The sequence below is a fragment of the Ursus americanus genome, chromosome 9 (assembly GCF_024610735.1).
Source record: "Ursus americanus isolate L20-20 chromosome 9, mUrsAme1.1.p, whole genome shotgun sequence".
In the NCBI taxonomy this organism is placed as follows: domain Eukaryota; kingdom Metazoa; phylum Chordata; class Mammalia; order Carnivora; family Ursidae; genus Ursus; species Ursus americanus.
In genome coordinates this window covers 16,039,900-16,063,833 of record NC_142135.1, presented here as the reverse complement: position 1 = coordinate 16,063,833, position 23,934 = coordinate 16,039,900, and the positions used below count along the sequence as shown (strand labels likewise).

The 23,934-nt window shown below is 43.7% G+C and overlaps 1 protein-coding gene across 1 annotated transcript in view; it reads left to right on the top strand.

Moving 5' to 3' along the window:
• FER1L6 (fer-1 like family member 6) overlaps window positions 1–23,934 on the top strand; it is a 112,181-nt gene that overhangs the window by 24,753 nt on the left and 63,494 nt on the right. The window contains exons 11-18 of the mRNA XM_087864633.1: window positions 1,342–1,450; window positions 2,211–2,394; window positions 7,048–7,168; window positions 9,379–9,479; window positions 12,748–12,838; window positions 15,726–15,845; window positions 17,314–17,466; window positions 22,775–22,952. Of these exons, the coding sequence (XP_087720759.1) occupies window positions 1,342–1,450; window positions 2,211–2,394; window positions 7,048–7,168; window positions 9,379–9,479; window positions 12,748–12,838; window positions 15,726–15,845; window positions 17,314–17,466; window positions 22,775–22,952 (1,057 nt within the window). The remainder of the gene's footprint in view (window positions 1–1,341; window positions 1,451–2,210; window positions 2,395–7,047; window positions 7,169–9,378; window positions 9,480–12,747; window positions 12,839–15,725; window positions 15,846–17,313; window positions 17,467–22,774; window positions 22,953–23,934) is intronic.

Below are 23,934 nucleotides of genomic sequence, written 5' to 3'. Positions count from 1 at the left end.
CAGCACTGAGCCCCCACCCTGTCCAACAGTTTCTGGTCAATAGTAACATTTCCTGCTGATTCCAACAGCAAGAACGCTCCTACGTGAAGGAAAGGTCACCTTTTTGAGACCTGTTGGCTCTCGGAGGGACGGGGTTCAGGGCTTTTGATTGAATGGGGCTCTTCAGCTCTAAAGCCACAACTGCTTATTTTCCTTAGATGAACCTTATTGCTTTTTCCATGGAATTTAATAAATCCAAGTGTGAAAGCAGGAAGCACAGACTATATGGCAGCTCATTCGGCCTCTTCACTCAGAAATGTGATGCTGTGTCTGTGTCTCGGCTACATCTGCTCCCTGAACCATCAGCCTGTTCCACATCAATAGTAGTCATCTACAAACAGTCGTGGTTCCATTGGGATGGCTCCGGTCTTGTGACCTGTCATGGTCCTGTCTTCCACAGTGTAGGCTCCTTGAGAAGGCAGCCTTGAGGGAGCCCAAGCCTCAAACCTTGGCTGACTTTAATTTGCTGTGTGACCCGGGGAAACCCCTTAGTCTCTGTGAGCTTTAGTTTATTCAGGTAGAAGCTGGAGCAGATGAACTCCAAGGCCCCTTTCAGTGTAAAAGCAGAGATGATCCTGGGACCCTCTGCATGCTTATTCGTCCTGGATTTGCTGGATTGGTTGTCGCTCATGCAAGTGCCTAGCCCTCCTGTCTCTTTTATCCAGGCTTGTGTTATTTCGGGGAGTAAGGTCTGTCTTTGAGCAGCACCGAGGTGTTGGGTTAGCACATGGTAGAGCTCAAAGAGCACTGATCTGTGGTCAGAATACTTGGGAAAGTTACTAAATTCAACCTTAAGTTTAGTTTCCTCAGCTTCCTCACCTGTAAAATGGGAATGATCCAGATTTCAACCTCTCGAGGTTGTTGAGGAACAAACATAATGTATGTGACCAACCTGTATAATCCATAAAACGATGTAGAGGTTTGATCCTGTGACTGTTTTTTAAATGGTTGCTCACCTGAAGGTGATTCCAAACCTGTGTTTTACCAATAGTAGTGTAGAAAGATACACATGCCAGTCTTTGTCTTTAAATAGAAAAAATGATTTTAATTGCAAGGCAGAAACTCAGAAGGTTGAGATTACATCATTCTGGATAGATGGCTGAATTTGGATTTGTAATTTGTAGGTCCTGGTTCCTGCCTTCCTGATTAGTGGGAAAATGATGTGCCCTTTCAGGTTGACACTGAAACTCAAATGCCTACAAATCACCCTGGACCAGTTAACCTCACTAATTCAGCTTCCTGGTAATAAAAAAAAAAAAAAAATAGAGCCAGACCTGTCTAAAATTTTTTTTGTTTCTATAGATTATACCAGAAAAATATGAGGAATTTTTACTTTTTGGAGCATTTTTTGAAGCTTCCATGATTGACCGGAAGATTGGAGATAAACCCATTAGCTTTGAAGTTTCTATCGGTAAGTGCAAACAAGCACAGCGCTTGGCACATGGCACTGGCTTTAAACCTGTTTCTTGAATGAATGAGTTAGTGTCTTACATAGAAATGATAGCATTCTGGCAGAGGTTTGTACCTCAGAAAGAAATGAATAATTCTTTGTTCACTTGTGTCAATATGTAAGGGACAGATTTATTTTCACCCTTAAGAAAAAGGATTAAGAGTATAGTTTGGATTCAGACAGACTTGGATTACTAATCCTAGTTCCATTACTTCTAGGCTCACTTAATTTCTCTGGGCCTCAGTTTCTTCATCTATGAAATGGGAATAGCAATAACACTTCATAGAGCTGCTGCAAGGGTGTAGTGAGTTAATGGATGCAAAGTCCTGTGCATATTGTAGGTGCAGTTACTATAACTCCCAGTGATCTTCCTGGGCTGATGTACAGCTGGAAAACCTTTCCAAGAAAGAGCATTTCATCAGAGAAGGTCTTGATTCATATCAGGAGGGTATCCTTCCAAGGAGCAGAAGAAAGTGGAGTTGGAATCCAGTTCATTTGTGTCTGAAGTAGTTTTTACAAAAGAGAACATAAGATGGATGTAGATGATGGCTCACCATCATTGTCAATCTTATTTCTTTGGTCTGGCCATCACACTTCCCACCTTCATACTGAAATCTTATTTTTCTGCCCTGGGAGGATATGACCCTGGATCCCTTATGCTAAGTAGCCTGATTCTGCTCGTTGACACCTGACCTCTCTCCCCTTGCTACTGTCTCAATAGGTAATTTTGGGAACCTGCTTGATGGAGGGTCCCATCATGGGAGTAAGAAGAAGTCAGCTGACACAGCTGAAGAAGACAGCCTCCCACTCCTGCATGAAGGAGAAGGGGATGCAGCCCGCAATGTTGCCATCCCTATGGTCTCCACCACTCACCCAGAGAAGCCACTCGTGACAGAAGGGAACAGGTAGGAGACACTGTAGGGGAGAACAGCCAGGGTTCTGACAATGGGAGTCTGACCTGTTTCTGGGACTGTTTGATTCAGTTCTTCCCTAAAACCAGAAACATCATTTTTAAATCTCAGTTATGGGAGCAGGGCATGAACAGGGGCAACATGGTCAGTGCCACTCTACTGAATCTTCAGTGACATGTTGACAACTCTCCAAATGTCACATGCGGGTAATTCATCTAAGGGCAGGACAATGAAGATGGCTATTATCACCATAGCTATAACTTTGAAGCATAACAGGGTAGGAAGGTCAGAATTTAACATTTCAATCCAAACCCCATTACCAGTTCCTATGTTCTTCTGAGCTCTGTGCTATTATGTAAATTGGATTATTGGATCCATCATTTCTTATCTTGTTTTTGCTGCAGTCAGACCAAAGAACTCAAAAAAACAACTGTCAGCCACCAGAAAAGACCATTTCAGAAAACATCTGGAGTACCTCCATGCACACTCACTGATCTTTAACCCACGTAAACTTTCAACATGCAAAGAGAAGTAAAATTCTAGAATTCTGTTGTAAGAAAGTGGTGTCCAGCACCAACCACGTGATTTACACGAAGAGAAAGCCACACCCAGCAAGAGTCTTCTGTGTTCTGAGCCTTGTGCCATGAGAAAAGCTTTAGCCTCTCATTGGGTTCTCATAAGAGAACATTGTTCTCCCCCTTTGTATGTGAGGAGATTGGAGCCACATTGCCGGTGCTCGTCCCTCTCTCTGCTCTGCCCAATCTAGACACTCTGGGCACAGACCCATGGCTTACTGAGCACTGTCAGATAACAAGGACTCCCAAATGCATTTCCCCAGACAGCGCTCTTCCCTGAGCAGGAAATCCAAACCCCCCACTTGGGTGTCCCAAAGTTGTAGCAGGTTCATTGTCTCCATAGACAACTTTGCTCGTCTTCCTATCTTTCCCATCTCATGGACTAGTCCTAGCCTTCTCTGTGTCCTCTGAACCACAAATCAAAAAGTTGTCAGCCGTCCTCTGTTCCCTTCCTTCCCACATCCAGTCAGCAATGAAGTCTGGCCAATTTTGGTTCTCAAGTATTTCTCATATAGATGGTTATTTCTTTAATTCTGGTCATTGGCATCTTTGACCTGGATTATTTTAGAAACTTCCTCCCTGGCTAGGATCTTTAAGAAATTCACCAAGCTATCTATCAGAGCCAGTTACTCTGACATTCATTGGCTGCCTGAGGCTTTCAGGATTATTTGCAAAGACCACACCTTGTTATTTCCATCCCCATCAACTTCTCTACCATCATCTCCAGTCACTGCCCAAACTCCGCCATTCCTCCAGCCACACAATGTCTCTGGTGGTTCTCCAAATGTGTCCTGCTGTTTGCTGCTTCTGGGCCTTTGAGTATGCTCTGCCCTCTGCCAGGCAACAAGCCCCCTTGTCAGAACTGCTGGTTCCCATTACCCTCCAAGGCTAAGCCCACATTCCTTTCCCCGAATCCCAAGTCTGATTTCTCCACCAAGCACCAATCACACTGCATTAAGATGTTTTTACTTGTCTGTCTCCCCATGAGACTATTATCACTCTGAGGACACAGACTGTGTCCTATTCACCTGTGTATCCGCTCCTTTCTAGCTTGGAATGTAGTAGATCCTCATAAATGTTTTTAAATGAGCTAAGGAATTACCATAACTGAGTCGGGCACACGGTGTTATGGGCGCGGAGAGAGGAGGCGGGTAACTTACTTTCCCTGGGGAGGAGGTGAGGAGTTGAGAAAGGTCACAGAAAAGGCAACATCCTAAAGAATGGGAAGGGGCTTAAGCAGTGAAAAGAGAGTGTTTGGGACGAAGTATGAAGGAGTGAGTGAAAATAATCTTAGCTGCTTATCTGCTCATTTTTAAAAAAGACTTTATTTATTTATTAGAGAGAGAGAGAGAGAGCGAGTGCACAAACAGGGGGAGTGGCAGGAAGAGGGAGAGGGAGATGCAGGCTCTCCATTGAGTAGGGATCCCTGACGTGGGGCTCAATCCCAGGACCCTGAGATCATGACCTGAGCCAAAGGCAGACACTTAACCGACTGAGCCACCCAAGAACCCCTACTTATCTGCTCATTTTTGAGTGTGTCTTATATTTTCTAAATCCTGCCCCTCCCATGGATCACCTTCCTTGGGATGTTTTTTTGCTCCCTGGCAGCCATAGTTGGTTGTGCATTCTTCTCTCCACACACCCAACAAGGAACCCAAACTTCCCAGTCCTTTGATGGCTTCTCTGTCTATTCTCAAAACTGAATTATCAATGAGTGGATCCTATGACTGGATTTGCAACTCAGGGAGACTTTTCTGAGACTATTCAGAGATACTGTGCATCCTTTCACTGGGACCAGACGTGAAAAGCTCTCCACCTTGTTGGACTAGCCCATAGTTGATGATGGGTGAGAATGTCAGGAGATCTAGTGTGGGAACAGTTTGGGAAGAAATGAGACGTCTCAAAACACCCTTGGATGGACCTCATATTAGTGCTCGCCAGCTGGCTCAAGGAGACCCGAATGAATCATGCTATGTTTCTTGGACTTTCTGTCTCTCAGAAATATTCCTCAATCACTATATTGAGGCTCTGTCCACATAGTGGCAAACAGGAGTGGCAGCAGCTGAATGGGAAGGTCCTATGTCCATAATAGACACATGTGTGCACGTGCACACACACACATGCATGGAGTCACTTGATTTGTGTGTTGCCTTCATTAAAATACCGCCTTGCATTTGTTCTGGGCTTTCTAGTTTTACAAAGCACGTGCATTCACATACGATTTATGTATTGGGCTGGAGTTCAGGAATGAGATCAGAGCACAGGACATCCCATGGCAGTTCATCATTTCATTCCCAGGACTCTAGGGCTACCCTTGCCCAAAGTCACAAGGCTGGTCTTGTGTCAGGGCAGCCATTCAAACTGGCAGCCTTCTCTTCCCACTGGCAGTATGGTGCCCTCATGGTGCCCTCCCATCTGCCGTGCTCCATCTGTACTGAGTGTGCCTGAGACCCACAGCATCCCAGTCCCAGACCCAGTAAGACTGGGAGGACTCTGGGAATCCAAGAGACAAAGGCCCTGAACATCATTAGCACAAAATCATCTGAACCACAGAAACCTTGGAACAAAGAACAATATTGGGTGAGAATGTATCTTGTAGGATTCTTGGTGCAATAAATTTAAAAGAAATGAAAGAGCAGTTTGATTTCTAACTTATTTATTTATTTATTTTTTGTTCTCCTGCTATAATAACAACCTCAGGCTCTGCCAAGAATTTATTGGCTTCTCTTCTAAATGGACGCCCGCTGATTTATTTTCTGCAGAACAGACTATAGGACACCTTTGCTAATTTTATGGTCTCCAGAAGAAATTTGGGTTGGAGAACTAAAAAGAACAACCATCCATTCTTTCAGGCTGAAGTTCTCTTTAGTTTTTTGGGATGGAAACAAAGCTTTCTCTCCCTTGGTCTCTCCTCTCTCTGCCTCTATAGGTGTGTGACTCCAAACACTGCTTGTGTTTATAGGGCCTCAAGTCTCACCCTGCCCATTCCAAGAACTGTGCCTTGGCCTTCCTTCCATATCTCTCTTCTCCCGGACCCAGCTGTTTGTGGGAAAATTACAGGGGGTTTGGGGAAGACATAGTTAAGGATATAGTTGTCGTTAGACAGGGAACCTCAACTTTTTGCCACACTTCCCCCACCTTACCTGCCTCACCCCATCCTTTTTTTTCCTGGGGACCAAAACTGAAAAATTAGTTCCTTCTTTTGTGTCTTCAGTCTCACCCTGTTAACTGTCTTTTTCTCATCAGCATTTAAGCATATCTAACTGTTATCCTCAAAAATCTCCTTTGGCTCCACATCTCCTCTTCTAGCTATGTTGCCACCCTCTTGTCCCTTCTTAACCAAGCAGGTTGCCTGCGTTATCAGCACCAATGCCTGGCAGTAGTAAATACTGTAAGCATGCATGGATAGATGGAGGGACAGATGGATGGGTAGATGCATGGATGGACAGATGAACAATGGATGGATGGATGGACGGATACATGGACAGATGGAACGATGCATGCATGGATGGATGGCTGGATGGATGGATGGATGGATGGATAAATGGATGGATGGATGCCTAGATGGATGGATGCATGCATGAATGGCAGCATGGTTGCTGCAGTTTAGATTAAGGCACATGCTTCATCCTCATTACTAATATATTATGCTCTTACAGTTATCTAGCAATTTCATTCACATCTGTTATCTCACTTGATTTTCACACAGTGCGTAGCTTATAGACATTAAAGGGAACATGTTAGTTTTTCTCCCTTCTCTCCTCTCTCAACTGGAAAGGGAAGTTCCTGCTTGCAGAAGGCTTACCTGATAAACCCTGCCCCCTGGTGCTCAGCTCTAGGCTTTGCCCTGGGTCTGATGGCTGCTGCTGTTAGTACCTCTCCATTGTCGCCACATTATCTATTCATTGTTCATTATTCATGAGTCTCCGATTAGAACAGAGTTAATAGTTTGATTGTTTTGTCATCACCCCTCCCCACCCCACTCAGAATGTGTAGAACATGAATATGTGTCTGGAATTGCCTGAATAATACTGATTGCCAACTAACTTCCAGACCTAACTTGTTTTCACAGGAATTACAACTATTTGCCTTTTGAGGCCAAGAAGCCCTGTGTCTATTTCATCAGTTCTTGGGGAGAACAGACATTTAGGCTGCACTGGTCCAACATGCTGGAGAAAATGGCGGACCTCCTGGTAGGTGACTCTCACAGGTGATGGATTTGAACATTGGGCAGCTGGAGGCAAAAGGGATCTTTTTATTCATCCAGGAGAGGGTCTTGACCTCAATTTAAATACAAATAAATTACAGCTGCTGCATTGGAGGGCACATAATTCCTGCCCTGTGGACCCAGGGGAATGAGAATACATTTTGACTTTAAATAGAACTATCTGGATTAGAATCCCTGCCCTGCTTCTTAATGTTATAGGACCTAGGGGTAGGCTGTTTTCCCAATCTCTAGAGGGCAGGAGATTGGCAACACTCTCACAAAATTGATAGATCCTGGCTTCAACTCATATAAAATTCTGAGTCCTTAACATGGTGGAGAATTGCCTGCAAGATGAAGTCCTGCCACCTCTCCAGTTCTGCCTCTCACATGTTTTTGCCTTTGTTCCAAACACACTGGACTTTTACTTTCTTGAAGAAACGAAGCTTCTTTATGCCTCATAGCCACCTCCATGCCGTTCCCTCATCCGGAGCTACTTCTCCCCTCCACGCTTCTGCTATGTCACCCATCAATCTCCACAGCTCAGTTCCAACTCCTTCCTCAGAGAAGCCTTCTGGCTTCTCCCCATTCTCCCCTCTCTTATCCCGTGCTTTACCTCTCCGTCTTTTACAATTGATTTGTGTGTTTATTTGTTCAATAACCATTTCCCGCTGTTCTGCGACATCTGGCGTAAGACCTGGACCTGAAAGGGGCTAAGAGTTATTTGAGGGATTGAATGTGTGGAAGTATTTATGACCGTGCCAATATGCAGTGACTGCTGGCTTGCTCTATCCGACCCCAGGGAGGAAGGCACCCCAGGACCTCTGCTTCTCTGGGCTCCTGAGCCTGCCCTTTGGTGTCTGTGCCTGCTTTTATACTTCTCTTCGTGCCCTCTACTTTCTGTCCCGCCATGCCTCACCAGGGGACCCTCTCATTCCATGAAACCCTATGCTAAGGAAAGAACACATTTCTCTCTCTCTCTCATTTGCTTTATCATTCTGTCTTTAGTTGTGTGAAACAGAGTTTCCTTTCTGACCTTGGGGATTCCAGGTGTCATGGAAGTAGAGTCTGGAGGTAGTGGGTGCTTGGTCTGATGTCACATTTTGTGGAAGCCACAGACTTGCTTTGTAAGGCTGGCTTCTCCTTCAGGCCAAAGAGAGAGTTTATTTCTAAAAGGCTTGACAAAACAATAATGTTTCCCTAGAGGCCATAGCTGCCCTTACCATTCATTTCTAATTCCTTTCTCAGTGCTAGGATCCCTGCCACGCTTGGTGTGTCCCAGCTAACATGACTGAATGTTTACTAAGCACTAAGCAGTGTTTGAAGAAGTCCACACTTCCCCTGGTGCTATTGGTGGGCACTATTCTTACCTGATTTCACAGGAAACTGGGCATAAAGGGGTTAGTTCACTTATAAGGATGGAGCCTGGATTTTAACAGAGGTAGTTCGACCCTACGCCTAGATTTTTAACCACTCCACAATTTGCCTGTTCTTACAGTAAAGGGGAAAGAGGGAAACATATAAGCCCAGACAGCGAACTTTGATGTGTAGTAGAGAATGTAGTTTTTGTAAATTCTAGCAAAGCAGTGATAACATGTATATTGCCTTTTGAGTCCTATATCCCTCCAAGCCACCGAATGGAATAATAGAATTTAGATGTAGAAAGAAAAGCATGATTATTAAATATACAAGCATATAGCCATTGTCATATGCAACCGTCCTCCTCCTCCATAACACCTCACCCCCGCCCAAACTCTTGTCATCAGAATAATTGATAACCCTTGTAATTTAGAATTATTCAGTATTATTATATTCCCATATAACCAATTGACTTAAACATTGCTTTTGAAGATTTTAAAAATAATTATATCTAATTTACTCTACTTTGTTAGGTATTTCTTGACATTAGGTTTCCCCAGAGGGTAGACTCTAAATAAATTGTTCCCCATTAGGAAATGATCTGGGATAGAAACGATGTGTTTGAGCAACTCAGGAGAAGACTTGTATTTAGATGGATTCCAGTTAAGAAAAACAAGTTTCAAAGTTAGAATGCAGTAGCATTTGCCAGATTGGTACAAGAAAATGAGGGAATTCTCCCTTCATTTCTATGATAAAAATCAGCAAAATATTATGTCTGAGATACCACAGTCAGTGTCTCCTTCTGCCCCTCATCCCTCCATCTCTGTGGTTTGTTTCCAGGAAGAAAGTATAGAAGAAGTGAGAGAATTGATCAAGATTTCAGAGAAAGCATCAGAAGATAAAATGAAGACGGTGCTCAGTGACTTCATCAGTCAAAGCAGGTACCGGCTTGCTGAGCTTACGTGGAATCAGCTTTTAATTACCTTAGAAAACAGTTGATTTTCCGTGAATTCAGATGGTCATTTTATAGTGCTCTATCCATCTTTATTTTGTTCAGTGATTGAGCTGGCACTTCTGGGCTCACTGTTGCTTCCTGACACATAAATAAAGCTAAAGCAAAGGGGTAAAAAAGAAAGAGAAGAAAAGAAAGACTCACTGCAGAGACTTTTAAATGAAACAAGAAAACTGCTAGTAACGTTAGGCCCAGCATGCTTCTTTGCATTTGGTAGCTGCTCAGCAACTATTTGACAATTAGATGGTAAATTATATCAAATATCATTTAATAGAATTTTTTATATAACACAATAAGCATCGATTAAGGACTCTGATTCCAGGTGGCAAACAATGTAATAAAAGACTTAAAAGTAGAGTATATTAGTTGCTTATCACGGAGTCACAAATGACTCCCCAGTTTAGTGGCTTAACATGGTATTGATGATCTCAGTTTGTGTGGTTCAGGAGTCCAGGTGTGGCTTAACCAGGTCCTTTGCCGAGAGCCTCTCAGAGACTACAGTCAAAGCACTGATGGAGGCTGCAGTTACCTCGAGGCTCTAGTGGGCAGGATTCACTGCCAAGACCACTCACATGGTTATTTGCAGAACTGTTTTTCATGGGCTGTTGGATTGAGGACTTTCAGTTCCCTGCTGGCTCTTGGTTGGAAGTCAGCCTCAATTCTCTACCGTGTGGACTACCTCTCACGACATGGCAGCTGACTTCATCAGAGTGAGCAAGCTAGAAGAGTCAGAGAGAACATGCCAGCAAGATGGAAGTCATGGTCTTTTATAGCCTAATCTTGGAAGTGACATCCCATCACTCATGACATACTCTAGTATGAGCGAATCACTAGGTCCAGTGCGCATTCAAAGGGAAGGAATGACCCAATGGCAAGAAGAGCAGGAGAAGGAGGTCACTGGGGGCCATTATAGGGGCTGCCTATCACATAAGGAAGCAGCCTGAGCTAACACTTGAAATTAATTAGCTCAAGACTTGAACAAAAATGAGAATTTGTCATAACGGAAGCAATGAAGAAGGAGCAGAGATTTATTTGATGGAAGGCAAAAATTAGTAGATAGGGGGTAGCTAAGTAGCTAAATTCTGGTGTTCTGCTTTATAAGTTCTCTTCCCTAATCTCTGAATTACCCTGCATTCTTGATTTTAAAAAGAGAAGCAAACAAATAGATATATATATATTTTTTTTTCTATCTATCTTTCCTTTTCATTTCTCATTATAGAAACAGTATGTATCAGTGCTACTCCTGCTGTGAGCTAAGCGCCACCGGCAACTCTCGTTAAGCATCTTCAAAAGCTTCATCATCTCATATTTTTAGAAACTGTTTATGGGCAAATTATAGCTCGATAATTTTCTATATTAGGGGGTTACTTGGGGTGATAATCATTCCCCTTTCTCCTCAAGTTACAAGCAACTGAAACATAATTATGAGGGTCAGACAGAGCTCAAAATGTTAGTTTTGTATTTGGTAATCTTGGATTTGAAAAGGCACCTGAGGTCAAGGTGGGCTTCCTGGTCCCCCGCCCACACACACACCCATTTGGGGTTAAGCAGCTGGACTTCCGAGTCCCCCCCCCCACCGGAGAAGAGATAGGCCACTTGCCGCGTGAAGGCGAGGAAGCTGTCCACAGGCCACAGCAGACTGGGTCTGAAAGATAAAGAATGAGCAGAAACAGGCACCATGGTCATTTACTCCGATTCTGATGAGGAAATCAGTGATTTCCCCCGCTGTGAGAAAGGGAGAGAGAACTCAGAAGTCAGAAGTGCCCACCATGTCTCCTTGAGCTGATCCATCCTGGGAGTGGAATGGAATTTCTCGTAGCTCTCAGAAAGGTAGATATGTGGCAACAAGTTGCCTTCCTCAAAATAGAATCCTTTTGATCCTTTTCAGAAATTAAGAGAACATGTAACTTGACTAGGATGTCCACAGAGGATTTCTGGTGAGGTTTCCAATTGCGCTGATGTAGGACCCCTCACTGGGAGGTGTGGCATTTTAGACTTCTCCTTTTGTTTCCTTGTTTCCTTTCGTTTCTCCTTGATTTTCTTCATCACAGAATTACACGCTCATCTTACAAAAAAAAAAAAAAAAGGTAGGAATGTATAAAGGAAAAGTGTTCTCACTTCTCTCCCAATCCCATTCTCCAGAGACAGGTGTGATTTGTTCTTCTGGATTTTTTCCCTGTGCGTTTGCAAACCCACACATTCCTAAAAACACTGTATTGTTGCACAAATGTTGCACACTTTGCTCAGCAGGTTGCTTTTCCACTCTACAGCCTATCACTGGCATCTTTCTATAGTAGTACACGCTAGTCTTCAATATTTAACTGTGTGATATATATCACGTATTTAACTGGTCTCTGATATATTAGTCGGTTCTACTTATTTTCCTACTATAAACAATGCTGTGATGAGCATTACTGTGTGAATATCTTCTTGCAAAATTTTTCAGTTGTTTTTGAAGGACAGAATTCTAGTTTAATTTTTGGATCAAATTATATGGACATTTAAATTTTGACAAGTGCTGTCAAATTCTCTCTTAAACATTATAGCAATTATTGGAGGAGAGTGACTATTTCCCCACCAACCTTGAATATTATCCAATTTTTAATAGATGAAAATGGCATTGATTTTAATTTGCATTTATGTTATTGTTAATGAGGGCAATATCTTATTTCCCCAAGTTTTAAAGCCATTATGTTTCTTCTTCAGTTGCATTTATAACCTCTCCCATGTTCTTATGAGCACATTTTCAGCATCATCCCTCAAAATGTTACTATTCATTCTTTTGTATACTTTTTAACATGTGAGGACATACCCAGTATTGAGTCAAAAATATTTTTTACGTACAGCTTTTCAGGAAACTCTTGGTGCGTGTTAAATGTATAAGATGATGGAAAACTGCATTATTTTCTGTTTGTTATGACCTTGGATAGCAATCGTAATAGATATATATGTGAAAGGAAGTAGGAAAACAAATGTCTATTCCCCAAAACTAATGTGGAGTCTTGGCATCATTTCCAACCCTCATTTGTCTCTTAGAAAAGCTAGCATACCATTGCTTAATTCTAAATGAGAAATCTTGGATTCGTGGCTTTATCAGCTTTCCCATTGTGTTGCAGAAAGTATTTTTGCAAATCTCTGGAATTACATAAATGGATTTTCACTAAGTAGGTTTCAAAATTGTTATTCTTCTCTTACAGTGCCTTTATCTCTGAAGCAGAGAAGAAACCCAAGATGCTGAACCAAACCACTTTAGATAAGAAACGACTTACACTCTGTTGGCAGGAGCTGGTATGTGAAAATCTATTTATACTTTGAACAAAATTAAAACATGTGCTTTAAAAATAAACCTCACAGACGAGGCATAGGTCATAGACTAGATGAGGGTAAGGTCCTCAAGGTTATACATTTGTGTGATGTAAAAGCATGAGTGAGAAGGGAAGTTGGAAAGGAACTAGCATTTATCAACCATTTACAAGAATGATTTAGAAGCCCACCAGTCCTACATCCTATTCTGATGGATTTCTCTCCCTTGCCTATTTTCTTGACATCTGTATTTTGCAAAGGCTATAGACTCTTTGACTTGACCTTTCGCCTCACAAATGGAGAAACCAAAAAAAATAACTGTTCTTCCCCTCTGCGGCTTCCTTCCATTAAGAATTGTTTGAAGAGTTGTAAGCTTTCTTGACAACAGGGCAGGAGCGCTGTGTCTGTAACTCGGCATGCCTTATAGATCCTCAGTCCCGGTCGCATGAGTGATGGCTGAGAAACGGCAGACCAAGTCAGACCCTGGATTATCTCACCTCGAAACTTCAGTTCCAGCAGTGGCACCAAGGGACGTTTTGAATGAGGCCATGATAATTCTGCAAAGAAAAATTACTCAGTGTTTGACTGGTCAGGGACATTTTTAAGATGTGAGTGGGTCCCAGAGAGATTAAATGATTTTTTAAAGGTCACAGCTAGACACTAAAACCCAAGTCTCTAAACTGCTTTACCTTTCTTTCCAGAATAATAAGCAAAGGTTTGCGTACTCCTCCCCTAGACTTGGAGGGAGGCCAGACTGTCACTGTATAGAAGAACTTCCTTCCAGCCCATTTCTTCTTGAGCACCTCTGACTGCTCTTCCCTGTCTCTACAATGTCCATCCACTACACATATTGCCCGCAGAGCTCTGTTTTCTTCTTAGCATCCGATAGCCCTTGGGCTGAATGAATCCATGAGTTTGATATCTTGTAGTGGCCCACCTCTCCCTCCTCATCTCCGGACCTGCATTTCCACCTTCCCAGTGGACACGTCACCTGCTTGACTCACAACACATCCAACTCAGCCCATCCTATTAAACCCATCAGCTTCCAATCTAAGCTCATCCCACATCCTGTCAGCACCACCGGCTGCATTCGTTGCTCCAACCAGAAGCCTGGACTCAACTTTGAATCTTTATTCCTAACCCTCAGCCATCAATTCGACTGCAGGCCCTATTGATTCCTCCCCTTAAAGACTCTGGAACATGCTCCACTTCTTCATCCCCAGAACCGCTGCCTAAACTGACTTCCTGAGCATCCACTAGGCCCAGGCTATTGCAGTAGGCTTTCTTCAACCCATCTTCCATACCACAACCAGAAGGGTCTTTCTAAAACACAAGCCTGATTAGATCGCCATTGCTCCCAAATAGCTGGCATCTGTTAGTCCTGCATACTCCCCATCAGCAACTGGTTCTTCTGCCTGGACTGTCCTTTTTCTTCTTATAACCTGATGAATTCTGTTCATTGTTTAGGTTTCAACTCAAACGTCATGTCATCTATAAAACATAGCTCTGCCTCTCTCTGTCCCCTGATGGTTTGCACATATATTGTTTTCAGCTCACTGAACTGTCAAAGTCTCAGGGGAGGCCTTGGCTCCTAGGACAGTGCTTGGTCCAAAGCAGGTGTTCAGTCATCCTGGTCTGCACCGACATAAGGCTTTTCTTATGGGCCAGGCCCTGTGCTAGGTGCTGGGAACACAGAGTTGTAAGGACTTGGTACTTGTCCTTGAGGAATTTATTGATTGCCTGGCTTATTCATTCCACAAACATTTATTTAACACCTGCTATGTGCCAGGAACTCTGCCAGACGCTGAGAATAAGTAAGAACATGTAAGAACAAGCCAGAGGAGGTCCCTGACCAGTGAAGTTTATATTTTAGTGGAGTAGACAGAAGATAGAAACATAACAAATAAACAAAAATGATTACAGGTTATGAGTATGAAGGCAACTTTGTAAGGCCACAGTGATCAGGAGAACGTGGGGGACGTGAGGCAGTGGTGACACTTAAGTGGAGGCTAGAGAAGAAACGAGACATGAGGAGTCCAGGAAGGGCATTTGAGCAAGAGGAAAGCCCCCACGCCCTAGTCTTGAGAGTGGACTGAGTGTGGCATGTTTTGGGCCTTTTTGAGGACCCATGTGCCAGGGGTCCAGCATATGAAGCAATACGAGATAAAGCAGAGAATAGGCCAGGCCCACTCATGCAGTGTCTCAGAAATCACTGGAACGTGTCTGGGGGTTTCCTAAGCACAAAAATGTGGCTGAATGAATGAATTCAAATAAACACTTCTGGATGTTCCAAACACTCATGCTGAGCTCCCTGGCAGAGTTTCTCAAATAATACCAGTTTGTTCTGGAGGCATCCCCCAAGCCTCTAGAAGAGGTAGTGAGAGCAGTGACAAAGGACGTGGGTTCTGGACTCCGCTGGGGCTCCGCTCTGTCTTGGCCTCTCAGTAATGCATTACTCTCCCTCCTCAGTGATGGTACCCAGCTCACAAGGCTGCTGTGAGGAGCAATGAGGATTGATTTTGCAGCTAGAACTTTGCCTGGCACAGATTAAGAACTCAGTACATTTTAGTTACTTTTGTATGAGAGGGCCTGAATTTGGGTCCCAGCTAATAGAGCTTCGGGACCTTGACAGACCTCTAACTTTTCTAGGCCTTGGCTTCTCATCTGTCAAACAAAGGTGAGATGATATTCACCGCCTCGATATGCCTATGAAATTTTTATTAAATGGGCCACATGCACATTGGCGGGACCTGAACCAGCCTCATGAGTGGCTCAGTGTGGAACTTACAAGCATCTTCAGGATCCTCCAGCAACAGGAGAGCACTTGTCCGGATTTCTGGAAAGATCTACACTGACTCTTGTCTCGTTTCAGGAAGCAATGGCCAAGGAGGCCAAGGGGATCATTCAGCAGCAAAAGAAAAAGTTATCTCTTGATGAAATGATCCGTGAAGCAGAAAACTTTGTGGAAAAAATCCGCTTCCTTGTTGACGAGGTAATCAACTCTAAAGGCAAACTTCCTTTGGGAGATTAGACCCATTGTATTCCTAGTGGGTTTGATAAGGATGCAAGATGGAGACCAGTGCTTTCTCCCAAGCCCTGCTGAGCTGAGCAGGCACAATTAGTTTAGGGGTGACAATGGAGATTTTTAAATTAAGCCATATATACAGCTTTATTGATTTTTTAAATGAAGCCTGAGTATTCAGCAGAAATAAAAAGCATGTTCCTTAATGGAATCAAGAAAAGTCAAATTAAGTATGGGACCTCTGATAAGTTTTCAACTGTAAGAGGATTTAAACTCATATCAGCAAAAGTCAAAGCAACATTTCATTTTAAAGTTTAAATCTTTTGTGACTTCTAGAATGATTTAAAAAGGTCCTCATATTTGCTTTGGTCAGATACCAGGTTTTGTGTGGGAAGATTTCAAGGAGAGGTACAGACCTGCTGCTTCTGTCAATCTCAAAAGTTGTATTTCTTGTTCCAAATCCGTCATTCCCTGGGGACAAAATAAGCAGTGGGAAGTTAGGGTAGTAGATACAGGAATTTTATTAAGCACCCAGAAGGTTCAAACCATGCATCAGGACTTTAGCTCTGTGACTGACCCTCTGACTGGGAAAGCCTCCTCACTGATGTTTCTGTTTTCGTATCAAGAGAGAAGGGATGTCCTCTTTGGGAGCAAATGACACCAGAGGATTATAGGGTTAGGAAGACAGAACACCTGCTTTGAGCCCAAGAAAGCCAAAGCATCGTTATGACAGTGTACCTCCCTTTTGCTTTGGTAGCTGTGCTGGCTCAGAAATGTGCATTTTAAACACTCACAACATAATGGGCCTCTTGGCAGGGAATTCTGCAGTTCCTATCTTGATTAGTTCAATTTTAAAATAGAATTTAATGTGCAATTTAGTCGACTTTCTCCTGAATAACCACCTAAAATGAAGCTAAAATACTTAGCAACCATATTTTAGGTCAAAAATCCCTTGTAGAATTGTTTTTCCTTCCTTAAGAGCAAATAGAAAGACATTCAAAGACATTCATGGATTTTTGTTTTTGCTTTCACATTTGAATATTCTGAAATGTTACCTGGCTTTTAGGAGGACCAATGTTTGAAGATGAATCATTATTACATGATTACAAAAAAGCAAAACAAAGGGGAAGATGTTTTTGTACCATAGACCGAAATGAGTAGGCCATCAGAGATGCCACATCATGGGTCCAACTTGCATATCCTTAAAGCACAATAGTACAGTTGGGCATATGGGGGATACATGTACCTGTAAGTCATGACATAGGTCTTCTCAAAGAAGCTACACTTAACTTGCTTGCTTGCATAGATGTTTAAGTGGCTAGATGGTTTAAGTCACAGAATTTGTTTTACAGAGGGGGGCTGTTTCAGGATAGGAGAACACTGGAAGGGTACCTGTTAAGCACCAACCCATCAAATCCATTCCCCTCCGTTCCCACAGCCACAGCACACCATCCCCGACGTCTTCATCTGGATGCTTAGCAACAACAAGAAAGTGGCATATGCCCGCATCGCCTCCAAGGACCTGCTCTATTCCCCCATCAGGGAGCAGATGGGCAAACACTGTGGGAAGATCAAAACTCATTTCCTCAAAGTAAGTCTGCACTATTTTTGACTCAAACACAGGAAATCTCTGTTTCTCCTGAGTCTCTCAGCATTCCTAGTGTGTGTCCCTATCTCTGACTGTTCCCCAAAACTTTCAAAGGTCTGAGGACAGACCGCTGAAACACCTGGCCCCCTCTTGATTCAAACTGATTTGGTAGACCGTCCCGAGGCTGAATATTTTCCAGTTTTCCAATTACTATGTCAACAGACACATATAAAGGTTTTTTGTTTTGTTTTGTTTTTTTAAAGCTAAGGGTTGTACCTCAAGGTTGCTTTCATTTTTATTTCTTTGATTGCTAGGAGAAACTAACATTTTTCTATTAGTTTTCTCTCTACCCTTTCTCTTGTATAATTTGTCCATGGCCTCTTTTCATGTGAGTTCATCTGTATTTTAAAAATAAATTACAAGAGAAAAGGTTAGTATTTCACAGAACTGGTAGCTTAGGCTTCCTGGTGGCCTTCACTTGGGAAATTTCATCTTGGGTCCACGCACGCTTCATGAAGACAGGTCACCTGATGGCTCCCCTGATGCCGCACGAGTGGACAATCGTAGATACAGTCTCCAGATGGATGCTGCTGCTGACTCTAGATCAAAATGTGAGGCTTTCTGGGAGACCCTGGGTATTTTACCTCTACTACCAATTTCTAGCTCAGAAGTAGACTCAAGGGAATCTGGAGAAGGAGTGGTTCCAGAGGCTCACCACTCACCAGTGACTGACAAGAATATGTAATTGGATTAACTCTTCCCAACTCATCGTTGACTTTCCTGGCAAGTGTAGTTCTGATTTCTTGCTGTAGCATAATTGGGCTCTACAGCCTCAGAGGGAGGGTGAGAAGGCTCATTAGCCATGCTGTAGGAAGAATGGGTGAAGAGAGAACAATGCTTCACCGAGAAGACTTGACAGCATGATAGAGATGTTAAGTGTTTGTAGGGCTACCATATGGGTGATGAGTTGAGTGTGTGTGGTGTGTGTGTGTTTCCAGAGGATAGAACCAGGCTCCACAATAGCTGTGACGGGGAAATAGGTCCCTATGTGGAGGTCCATATTTGTTCTCTGTCCCTTTGATCTAAATATGGCAGTGGGCAGCTTGATTAGATACCCTCTAAGTGCCATCCAAAGATTAAGTCTACCTTCGATGAGATTGCTAAATGCTATGGACAAAAGAGGCAGTAGGGGATAATGGTTTAACGCTTGGGCTTTGAAGGAAGGTGAATGTGGGTGGGAGTTTGTATTGGTTTATCAGGGCTGCTGTAACAAATGACCACCGAGTGGCTTAAACAATGGAAACGTATTATCTCACAATTCTGAGATTAAGGTATCGGCAGAGTCATTCTCCCTCTGGAAGTACTAGGGAACCACCTGTTCTAGCTTCTGGTAGTTCCTTGGCTTGTGGGAGCATAACTCCAAACTCTACACTATGTTCTCCCTAGGGTGTGTCTCTCTTCACATGAAGTCCTTTCTGTAAGAACCATGCTCCAGTTTGACTTCATGTTAACTGTATCTGCCATGACCCTATTTCCAAATAAGGTCATATTCTAAGGTACTGGGGGTTAATGGACTTCACCGTATGAATTTTAGAGGAATACAGTTTAACCTATTACAGAATTCTGGGGCTAATATTTACAAGCTGTGTGACCTTGGGCAAGTTACTTAACAACTCTGTGTTTCCTATTCTTCCTCCATCAAATGGAGATGGTGCTGAGGGTTAAGTGGGTAACTGCCCATAAAGAGGGCAGGTGGACATCACTCAGCGTAATCACTCAATAAATGTTGGCATTCAAATAAATGGGCCTCCAACATCTAGAGGCCGTTTCTGGACTCATGTGCCCCTTCATATCCCGTGAAGTATTTGTGGCTCTGTATGTCGTTTTCTATCATGTGTGTAATGTGATTCTTAAACTGATCCCTGTAAAGCTGTAACTGAGGGAAAAAAAAAACGTTCCCTCTAGCTATTTACCACAAATGTCAGGGTTTCTCTTCGACTTTCTCTGTCCAAGGAATTCTGGGGTCACAAGAAGCTATGTCTTAAAAATAGCAAATCATTTCAGAAGGCTCTGCACTAAAAATACTAGAAAATCAGTGTAAAGTTCCTCCCTCCTAAATATTTGGATGTACGCTGACTTTATTTAAAATTAGAACCAAGAATAGCTGTCACATGAAGCCCGAGGATGGACATAACTGAGAATTCAGGACCTCCGCCCCTGGCCTGGGCTTATGTCTGTCTGTATTTTCCTTTTGCCATTGGGATTACTTTGGATGATAGCTTTTTAAATTTTGTTGAATTCAATTGCGCTGACTTGATGAAATGTCTTGATAAGATGATTCAGCAAAACTATTTTCAGTCCAGTTTTGATTGTCACCCTTGCTTTCCCTTCTTCCCTCTCTCCACCTCTCTTTATGTCCCTTTCTCTTCACCGAAATGGTGAATCTGAAAAAAGCAGGAGCAACACCAGAAAGGCAAAATGTTCACCCACCTTCCACTCGCTCTGATTTCTTAGCTGAGAATTAAAAGTGCAGGAGGACAGAGCAGAGAATGCAAACCTCCAAAATCTCCAGGGCAGAGTTTCCTCGAAGTTTTGCTGTGCGACAGTTGCCCTTTGAGTGGCCCCATCAGCTTCCATGTTCAAACCCTCCTGGGAAGTTGCGGGTGCCCCCTCTTGAGAGGGTCTCATGGTGCCCATCAGCCAGTAGAGTGCTCCCAGAAGTTCTGCAGTTGGGAACCATCTCTAACCTTTACAACCCACGCTTGCCAACATTATTCATCTGGAATAGTTTATTTACAAATGTTAGGAAACTCCTCTTACTAGGGGCCCGGTTTGGGGAATATTAATCTAGAGGAAACCAAAGTGTCTCATCTGAACCCACATCGCCAAATAAATAGTAAATTGTACTAGTAAATCATGGTCCCTAGTTCCATGATCTTTCTTGTTTTCTAATTTAAATATACTCATAATGCTATAGTGAACAGGACGAAGTTGCTGGAACAAGATTTGATGAGCTCAGCCCAATCTACCCTCCAAAAGAACAGAGCTCTCCTGCTTTGGTCTCATCCCCACCACATCCCTAGTGGCCATAGGTTGGGAAAGGACATTCATGACCAAAAGGAAATTACGTGTAGAAGGAGCTGTATGCACTCAGAGCGCAGCTGGAGGGTGGCACTCCTCCTTCCTTTTCTCTCCGCCCTCGTGAAGTCCCCGCGCTCCTTGTAAGTCCACCCCAGCTGGAGTCCAGGGAGCCCCTCCTCCATCTCGCCTCCATCTGTATCCCATCTCCTGAGTCCCGTCACTTCTCAGGACCCCAGCTTTCAACCCAGCTTTCCCTAGGATGCAGCACCGAGTGGTGGCTGGGACCCGCCACGGACTGAAACCTCTACAAGCAGGTGCACCCTCTCTTTCTCGTACCCCTCGACCAACTTCAGCACAGTTTGTGTGAATTACCATCTCTCGTCCACATAATGAGCAGGATTCCTCATCTTTGCCTGTGTCATTTGCTTTCTTTTCTGAAAGCTTTTAGCAAATACTTCCTGGCACAGAGTAAGCACTCACTTAACGTTAGCCTCTGTTACCACTGTTAGTTCCCACCCCCGTGGCTCTGTTCCAGCCTTCCCTCTTCCTGCGATGCCTTCTCCACTCATCCAACTCCTGCAGTACCCATTAAAGCCCAGCGAAATATCTGATAAAAAAAAAAAGATGGAAACACCTGCTACTACTTCTCTGCTCCCTTAGCCTTTTCTCTCTTACCCTTGACCTTGCACTTGAATAAATGAATGAAAGTCGGCCTCCTTGTCTAGATGTGAGCTAATAAAGGGGGGCCTGGAAGTGTGTCTTGGTCATTGCAATGTCCTCCTGACCCCACTGTCTCAGTAAGGCCCTAGTGACACTTCAGGCAGTTACTGAATTGAGTTGCTGAAATCCATTTAAGGGAACCACAGTGCAAGATAGAAAGGTAAACAGCCATGCTCAATTTTGGACTCAGGTGCTCTCCACGGGTGCCTTGGAAACTGTCGGAGCAAGCTGTAGCCTCTCATGTAGGATTTTGTGATTCTCTCTGGAAAAGAAGTGGTGTGGAAGGAGGGGGAAAATATTGATAGGAAATCCAAAGAAACACTAAGAGACACTTAGCCGAGTCAACAAAATCTGGAGAGATAGCTACTCTCAGAATGAAGGTCTTGCCAGCAATCCTGAACACAGCCAAGTCTGGGGTTTGGGACTCTTTAGTTCAGGGAAGGAGTCCCCTAATCCTGGTGCCTGAGAAATAAAGAAGCCACACCGCATTGAGTTATACCCTCCGCATCTTGAGAACACATGCACCTGTATATACACTCATACCACTTACACTAACACAAACACACAGATTCAGGCAAACATAAATAGAAATCCAAATCTGAGTACATTCAAGGACAGAATGGGGCCCACTTGGGTGGCTCAGTTGGTGAAGCATCTGCCCTCAGCTCAAGTCATGATCCTGGGGTCCTGGGATAGAGCCCCACATCGGGCTCCCTGCTCAGCGGGGAGCCTGTTTCTCCCTTTGCCCTGCTGCTCCCCCTGCTTGTGTGCCCTCTCTCTCTCTCTCTCTCTCATGCTCTCTCTCAAATAAATAAAATCTGTAAACAAAACAACACAAAAAAATCAAAGGGGAGAATGCAGGGTAACAAGGGAGTTTGAAACCATGCTACATGAGGAAGCGATGCAGGGGTAGAGATGGTTAGCCAGGAAGGAAGGACACAGAAGAGCAGGTGGGTGCCTTCAAGCACATGGAGGTCTGACCTATGGAAGAAGCACTTGCGTCCTTCTGAATGAAGCAAAGAGGTAGAGGCTGTGGTTGGAATTCCAGGTGCTTGGAGGTTCTGGGAAGGGAGGTTTCAACTCAGTGTGGAAAGAGGCAAGCTATGGGGGTCCAGAGGCCGGCATCTAGTTCTGGAACTATCTCCCCTGGGTTTCGATGCTGGCTCTGTCACTTGAAAGCTGAGTGAACTTAGGGAACTTCTTTAACCCCTCTGAGCCTGAGTTTCCTCTATATAAAACAGGGGCAATAATCATACCTTCCTGTTAGACTTAAATGACCCAGGGCTCGGAAGTGCCTATTTAAGCTGCAGGCCCCACTAAACGTGGATCTTCCTCTGGAATGGTGCATGGTGGCAGCTGGGGTCATTGGTCTCATGTTGATACAAGATTAGGTCCTGAGAGCTGCTCTCTGAATACCTGTCCTGGGGGTGTCCCCAGATCCACAGGACCTCTTTTCTTGAAGAGTGAGGTTCCTCCTAATGACGTGGTCTTCCCTGTAACCTTTCACCAGCTTCCTGGAAAACGGCCGGTGGGTTGGTCAGTGCAAGCGAAAGTCGACGTGTACCTGTGGCTGGGCTCCACCAGACACTCCGGTGCCATGTTGGACAACTTGCCGGCCGGCTACGAGGCAGAAATGTCCTCCAAGGTGACTGATACCATTCAACCCCCAGCCAACCTGCTCTACCAAGGTATGATGCCCCCTGGGCAAACAGGGTCATTAGGTGTGTCCAGGGGACTTCGGAGAAAACAGTGAGGAGGGGTGGCATGCGCGAGCTGTTTGCACAGTATTTTAGGATCAGCTTACTAGCCTTTTAAATACACAGTTTCTAAATTTTCTTCCTTACCTTCCAATGTCCCATCTCAAAAGAACAAAGTGAAGTCATTAAATACATCTAGAGTAAAAGTTTATATTTTTCTGCTAACGGAGAGAACACAGTTTGAATTTCTTTGTAGGCAGATTATTTAGATTGAGTTTGCGTTGGAAGCAGAAGATGTCTTTTAAAAACACATCAGTAAGTTCTGGCTCTGATATGATGCGTGGCGCTAGGGTTTGACCTATAAACTGCAGGCATTTACATTTACCAGTAACCACCCAGTGGGAACTGGGTATCATTGGGGTCACTTGTGCTTCTTCAGCGTGGTCCTTGACGTGGTTACTTTTAGAAATTCAGCATGCTTTATGTAATCCTTTCTTCTATATGATATTTTCTATGAGTGCCATTATTTTCATTTTCATATAATTTAGGATTTCATTAAAAATATGAATGCCTTACAGTTGCAGTTTACGTTCCGTTTCCAAATGGCTTTGATTTGCAGATCTTCGCTGCTGAATTCAGAGTAGACTGCAGGTTTACCTTCACGTCAGCTGAAGATAAGTTTTGCATTAAGCCAGTGCTGGAAGCACAGAACTGTCCACAAATCCAGGTTTTCTGTGTTACACAAGGCTCCTCTGATGTTAGTTGACCTTGACTGCCAGTGGAATCTAAGTGGCTCAATAGTTAGAGAAGACAAGGTTCTGGGGACATGTGTCCTGTGGCTCCGCTCAGGGCTTCTGTGCCCAGTACCAGTGCGTAAGAGCAAGGGAAGGTCAGCCCTGTCTTTTTGGAGAAAACATAGCCCCTACCAGGTGCCAAGCATGGTGCCCTCTCCTTTATATGTTAGATTGAATTT